Source organism: Brassica oleracea, chromosome C1, assembly GCF_000695525.1.
Source record: "Brassica oleracea var. oleracea cultivar TO1000 chromosome C1, BOL, whole genome shotgun sequence".
Taxonomy (NCBI): domain Eukaryota; kingdom Viridiplantae; phylum Streptophyta; class Magnoliopsida; order Brassicales; family Brassicaceae; genus Brassica; species Brassica oleracea.
This window is the reverse complement of record NC_027748.1, coordinates 32323463-32330214: the sequence shown is the minus strand read 5'-3', so window position 1 is coordinate 32330214 and position 6752 is coordinate 32323463. Positions and strand designations below refer to the sequence as shown.

The 6752-nt window shown below is 36.2% G+C and overlaps 2 protein-coding genes across 2 annotated transcripts; both read right to left on the bottom strand.

Moving 5' to 3' along the window:
• On the bottom strand, positions 1–1544 carry LOC106337745. The gene is made up of 7 exons (XM_013776876.1): positions 1430–1544; positions 1256–1340; positions 1041–1170; positions 749–948; positions 528–669; positions 249–464; positions 1–156 (listed from the first exon to the last, which is right to left on the bottom strand). Exons 1-7 carry the CDS (start codon positions 1542–1544, stop codon positions 1–3), a joined length of 1044 nt encoding a protein of 347 aa, XP_013632330.1.
• A 4051-nt stretch (positions 1545–5595) lies between these two features.
• On the bottom strand, positions 5596–6459 carry LOC106293574 (proline-rich receptor-like protein kinase PERK8). Its single transcript, XM_013729257.1, has one exon. It carries the CDS (start codon positions 6258–6260, stop codon positions 5733–5735), a length of 528 nt encoding a protein of 175 aa, XP_013584711.1. The 5' UTR covers positions 6261–6459; the 3' UTR covers positions 5596–5732.
• Positions 6460–6752: the final 293 nt, after the last annotated feature.

Genomic DNA, 6752 nt, shown 5'->3' with positions numbered 1-6752 from the left:
CTATTCAGTTTTAGTTTTCTCCGGCTTGATTGTATCCGTGCACAACTTCTTAGAGGCCGAGGTCACATCAGGTAGATCATCGTTATCCTTTCGCTTAGAGAATGGAGTGGTCACATCTTCAGCAGAATTCTGAGAATTAGGATCAAACTTTGAAACCTGTAAAACAATATAATAAATTTCTTTGTCAATCTTAGCAGAACGAATATAGGTAACATGCTATTTGATTTGAGTAATAGAAGGGCACGTACCTCTCCAGCAGAGAAGGTAGACGAACCAGACTCAATAAGAGAAACTGGAGCAGTTTGAGATTCGATTTTATGAATCTCTTCACCACCCCTTACTTCTGCCACCAAGTAAGTGTCTGCTCCGTTTGTGACATTGTCTGAGCTAATCGAAATACCAAAACAAAATGATTTCCCAACTAAATTCTGTATTGGTTCAGGGAGATCTTCTGGATCTTCAATCTGACACATAAACATATAAAAAAAGATCAGTTATATGTTTTTATGTTCGTAGAATTAATAAACACACTCAAATATACTTGTCTCATCGTATGAGCCATTCCAAAGCTCCACAGCTTCGTTACCAATAACAGTTTTTCCAACAGAGTCAAGCAACATCAGTTTGCATGTGTCACTGTCATCTGCCACATACACATGAAGCTTGTACCTAACATTTGAGTGTGAGAAATTAGTAATATATTTAGATTAACACTGAAAAATTTATTAGAAGAATAATTTGCACTTACTTTGGAGACATATTAGTGACATTAGCACGGCAGTTCTCACAACGCCATAATGGTTTTTCATTTTGTGCAATTCTTCTAGGATCATTTCTACCGATCCTAGTAACACGGCGGTTGCATCCATTTGCATCATGTCCAAAAAAGAACCAACCCCAATCAGTGTTAATTGATTCGATGGAGCACACGATTTTGCATTTCTGCGCCTGGATAATTAAAAAACACACAATCTTATAGTACTAAGCCGTAATCAGATCTCCAATTCATAATATTACTTATGAGAAAATTTAAAAATAACCTCAACAGCCACCAAAATCTCAGAAATTGAACAGACTTGAACATCATCCCAATCTTCTGCTTGCTGCTTCACAGCCTTGTAAGCCGGTTTGTTTTCCACAATAGCAAGAGGAAGCAACGCTTGCAACAGCCTGAATTTTGTTAATGTACAAATTACCAATATTTTACAAAAGACATCCACATAAAAATGCCTCTAAAATATGGATCTAAATGTACCTTTCTTTAAAATCAACTGCTTCTTGCATTTCTGGGTTGAGAGTCACAAGGGAAGCATCAAATGCATTTGTTATTTGCATATTTCCTAATCAACAATAAACTTGCTGATGTAAGCTTACATTTTAATTTAGTCAAACCCGAATTACTTAGAAAATTATAGATAAATGTTTATACCTTTGTAGTAGCTGATTTTAGCAAACCTAATCAAACATATTATTAGTTTCCCTTCATTCTCTTGAAGATGAGATTCAATAAGTTCTGCGAATCTTCCCCACAGACAACACTCCATGTCGTTCCCACTGAAATTCAAGATGCCAATTAAAAAACGTTGATTATAGTTCTTATACAGATTGGAAGATAACAAAATATTTCTTACTTTGTGTCACGTAGTCGGAATACAACCCTCTTACGATCTTCGTTCTTGACCTTCACAGTCTGTATAGTGCGCATATCAAAAATTTCACCGATGACATCTGTTCAAAAAATATTGTTGAATAGCTTATAAATCAGTGAAAAAGTATGGATTAATATAAGAAAAAAAACACAAACGAAGATCATACCAATTAGGAAATAGGGATTCAATTTTCCCTCAATGATATCTTCATAACTTGCAAGATCAAGGAAGTGGTTGTTGTTTTGTAAATCAGATTTTGATATGACTGTTTCACCACTGATTGTCATCTTGTAGGTGATGAAGGTGTCATTGATAAGAATTGGTCATGTTGGAGAAGAAAGATCAGTAACCGTTGGATCACAAATATCAAATAGAATTGCCAACCTTGCGAACAAACCAAGGTTAGTATAATTTAAAAATGAGTAGTTCATACATTAATCAAGAAATAGAATCGTTTAGGATTGTGGTAGATGTACGGGTGATTGCTGATGGCATGTACTTCTTATTTGCCTTACGCTTGTTTGTTTCATTTCTTGATTGACTTGAATGGTTGTGTTTGATGTAGTATTTCTGAAATATTTTAATTTATATCAATGCATAATTTTGATTGTTGATAAGTATTAAGATATTGGTTGATTGTATGGTTGATAGATATTTGGGTATATTCCTTTTTCTCTTACGGAATACATTAATCTATTGTTATATTTGTTTGCAATGATTTAGGTAACTAATTATGGAGGATCTCGATGGCTTTTAAGGAGATACGGATGCAATATAAGACATTTGGAAATATCTATATCTTGGAGAAAAAAAGACGTGGGCTGAAGGTTTAGTTTAGAAAATTAAGGAAATCATATATTCTATATTGCAACCGAGATTCAAGCGAGAATTCAAACTCTCTAGATTGCAACGGAGAATCTGGTTAATTTTGTTAAATTACGAAAAGGACATTAATGAAGTCAGGAAAGAAAACGTTTTGTCCTGCTAACCTTGTGTCCAAACAACAATAAAATTTTTTTTTAAGTTTGCTATCCTTGTATCCAAACAGTACCAAAAGGTACTTCAGTTTTAATAATATAGATAATTTCTTGAGTTTCCTATTTTATTATTTTTTATCATTATGAAACAAGACTATGTGCTTTAAGTTTTTTTTTTGGCTTCTCTTCTGTGGGCAGCTTGGAGAAAATCTCATCGGATGAAAGATTATTCACCGTGGCTTATTGATGAGAAGAAGCAATCCTCTTAGATCTGGAAATCTTTCCTCAAACTTCGATCCTTAGCTGAGCTCTTCATTCGTTGGCATATAGAGGAGGGAAACAAGGGCAGCTTTTGGTTTGATCAGTGGTCGGATCCTTTGATAAAATTGGTTGGTCCATCTCACAAGCGTCTGTTGCGTCTTGTTGCACATCCTTGGGTTGAAACCTAAGACCGGCAAAAGAATTCACGCTGCAGAACAGGTTCAAGTAATTATCTGCTCCCTCCACATCTCCCATCGCTATCATCATCATCAGATAAGTACACTTGGGTTTGTGGGGGATCATGAATTAAGGGCAGCATTAACGGAACACTTAGACAAGTGCTAAGGGGTGGGCTCCATAGCAAAAGAAGGAGCAGCAACGTCAAAGACGCTAGATCAAGCAGTGTGTTTTTTCGGTGCTTGCACTGTTTCACGGGCCCCACTGACACATGGCGGCACGTGATTCGTTCGTTTTTAATTTTTTTTTTTTTTTAAATCAGACAAAAAACTTAAAAAAAAAAAAAAAAAAATTAAACACCCTAAGCGTTAATGGTGCTCTAAGTAACTACTCCACTGCCTTAACTTGGGAGGCTCTTATAAACCGGGGTCATACTTTTGACTGGGAGAAATTAATCTGGTTTAAAGGGCACATACGAGTCACACCTTCATGCTTTGGGTCACTAATCTTGATAGGCTCCCATTGCCTCTTGGGGCCTTCAAATCCCCAAATCATGCTGCATTTGTAACACCTAGCTACGACGAGTCCATAGACCATCTATTCCACACTTGGACTTCGCTATTTGCATGGTTAGACACAAATGATGATATGCTTTCCCAGCCACCCTAAGACTTCTAGTTGTACAAGCTACTATTTAAAAACTATGGGCTGAGCGGAATGGAAGGCTGCATGGCTAGTCCGTAACGTCATTCACGCGAGGAAACATCACAGATGCTTCTGTAACCATATGTATCATTGGATGATCGATGTATTCCTTAGTTTCTCTGTTATTTGATTTTGTATTTGCTGATTTAATATTTTTTTTTGGGCTTCAAATGGCTTGAAAGCTCTACCCTTGTACATGTACAATCAGTTTCATTTTAATGAGATTCTCATACTTATTATAAGCAAAAAAACACTATGGGAGACAATGTTGAAGTTACATGAGGCGCAAAGATCCCTTCGTTCTCAACAGTTTTCCCCTAAGAGACGATGTTGTCATCGACCCAAAGGTTAGAAACGGGAACCCTAGAGAGCAGTCATCCTACACTTGACGGCGATGACCCCTGTCCTTTCGGAGCTTCGAGACATCTCACCAGGTTTCGCCTGGATGATTCGAGTCGGAGCTCCAATTATATCGGATTCATTATTACCGTTGACGAATCCATCATCGGAGCTGAATCGTCAGATGAGGAAGAAGGTAGAACGGAGATTGCAAGTGTGTAGGGGTTATAGATCGGATCGGTATAAATTGAGTGATACGAGAATACGGCGGCCTTGGTTACGAATCGGAAGCAAGCTTCAATGGCAGGAGAAGGAACTCAGAGGAGGAGGCTTTTGCGTAGGGTTTTAGATGGAGGGAGTCAACTGTTGCTACTTGTAGTATCTTTTATGGCCCAATCATAATAACTTTTTTTATGAAAAAATAATGTTAAATCCAAATTTATTGTATATATATTTGTAAAAATAATCTTTTTAGTTTTTAAGAAAAGATAAAAATTTTATTTGTATTTTAATTTTATAATTATCATGTGTCGTAATTATGTTAATTAGCAATTTAAAAAATAATTATATAATAAAATTATTATTATTATTTTTGCCGACAATAAAATTAGTAATATATTCTAACATGAATTTATAAAACTCATTTAAAATCCAGTGTTATTGAACTTGATATTTTATTCTGAAATCCACTGTTATTGAAAATATTTTAAGTTGTGGAATTTTAAAGTTTTTAAGAGATTTTAGAGTGTTTAGGTGGAATTTCTTAGTTAAAAAAAATAAAACTCAAATCTCATAGTTTTAGGTGATATTCTATAATAGTTTAACAAAAATCATTTTATTCTCTACAATTCTTTAAAGTCATCTAAAACCTCATTTAAAATCAAATCAATTCAAATTTTAGATAACAGAAAAAGATGAAATGTGACTTAAAGTGTAAATTCTTTTTATATTAAATCAAGTATTCATTTTATTGAAATAGACATTTTAGATGGAGGAAAATTCTAAAATCATATATATTGTATATGGACTATGGAGACAAAAGAAAAGATAAAGTAGGAGCAAAGAATACAATAGGATACGGAAGTAGTTAGAATTTTGTAAAGATGAAGTGGTCAAAATTAATCAGACAAATTACATGGGATTCTTAATCCATCGACCCACCTCTCTTGTCTTCTGTTTTCACAGTTACACACCTTTAAATGATTTCAGCGAAAATAAAGTAATGTCAACGATATCAATCACCAGCAAAGTAATGATACTCAAGGGCTTTAGTTAACTTTTTTTTTTTTAACCCTTATAACTAAGTTAACCATCACAAACAAATATTACTGCTTAACCTAAAACAAAATTAAATTTTTTTCTTGTCATATATATCCTATGATAAAGATGCTTTGACAACTCACTCTACATGAGATCACTGGAATTAGTATGAAAATGAAGTGTTTAAACATTCAATCTGATGTCTCTTCCTATATGATTTATGTAAATGAGATTAAAGTTTCGCCTTGATTTAAAGATTAGAACATTTGATCTAATTAGGAAAAAAAACAAACAAACAAACGAATCAAGTTCAAGAACTGGAAAGTGATAGAAAGATGTCGAATTTACAAATGTATGGTCTACTCTAGTCGTTGACCAGCTTCGCATGCACTGGAGCGGGAGTATTGACTACGGAGCTCGGCGGATTTAACGGCGGTGATGCCGATTCTTCCGCTGGAGGTGGCGGCGGCATTGATGTCTGCGATGCAGGTGGAGGAGGTGCGGTGGTTGTATCTGAATCCGGCGGAGGAGGAGAAAATTGCGGCGGAGGATTCAGATTAGACGGAGGCGGAGGCGAATTCGGGTTTACGATCGGCGCCGGCGGAGTAGGGGTGATTGGAACAGATGGGTTTGGTGATGATGAGCCGGGTGGGGCCGGTGGGGAAGATCCGAGCACGGGCGGGTTCGGGTTCGGGGTAGGATTAGGAAACGGAGTTATGAAAGGGGAGGAAGAAGAAGAAGAAGATGAATCGGTGGGAGACGAGCAATAGTCGCCGGAGCAGTGGTGTGAGTGACGACGGAAGACACCCAAGCCTACGACGAGACCAATGACTACAACAACGGTGACGATGAAAATAAAAATCTTGGTGGCTTTTCCGACATAGCAGAGCATTGTCTGAGAGTGAATCAGAAGATTACAGATGAGATTGGATTTAGATCTTCTTTATTTTCCACAGCTACTTTTATTTAGTTCTTTTTCTTTTTGGTTGAAGAGAGTTTTTATTTTTAACTTGAGTTGAAACGAGAGAGATAATGAAAACATACGATGGTGGGAGTAAACGCTAGCTAGGATGGCCACGTGAAAGCCAACATTGGCACGTCAATTATTATATTGTTTGCCCTTTTCTTTGTTTCTTTTCTAGAAAAAATGGATCTGCCCACCAGCCGCCCGAGCATATGAACAACCAATGCTTTGATACCACTTAAAAGAACCCGATCCATTTCTTCGTAACATCAGTACGAGTCTGGCTCGACTTCATCGATCAGATTTGAGCTATTTTCATATTTTTCCTTACTTAGAATTATTTCAGAGTGTTAGTTCTTTTTCAGACATTCAAGTAAAACATAATACGATTTGAATAGATAATCTGAGGTTCGAGTTAAC

Coding starts and splice junctions, on each gene's coding strand:
- LOC106293574 (XM_013729257.1), bottom strand. CDS start 6,260: ATGCTCTGCTATGTCGGAAAAGCCACCAAGATTTTTATTTTCATCGTC.
- LOC106337745 (XM_013776876.1), bottom strand. CDS start 1,544: ATGGAGTGTTGTCTGTGGGGAAGATTCGCAGAACTTATTGAATCTCAT. Junction 1,341..1,429: donor TAAAATCAGCTACTACAAAG/GTATAAACATTT, acceptor ATTGTTGATTAG/GAAATATGCAAATAACAAAT. Junction 1,171..1,255: donor GCAGTTGATTTTAAAGAAAG/GTACATTTAGAT, acceptor AACAAAATTCAG/GCTGTTGCAAGCGTTGCTTC.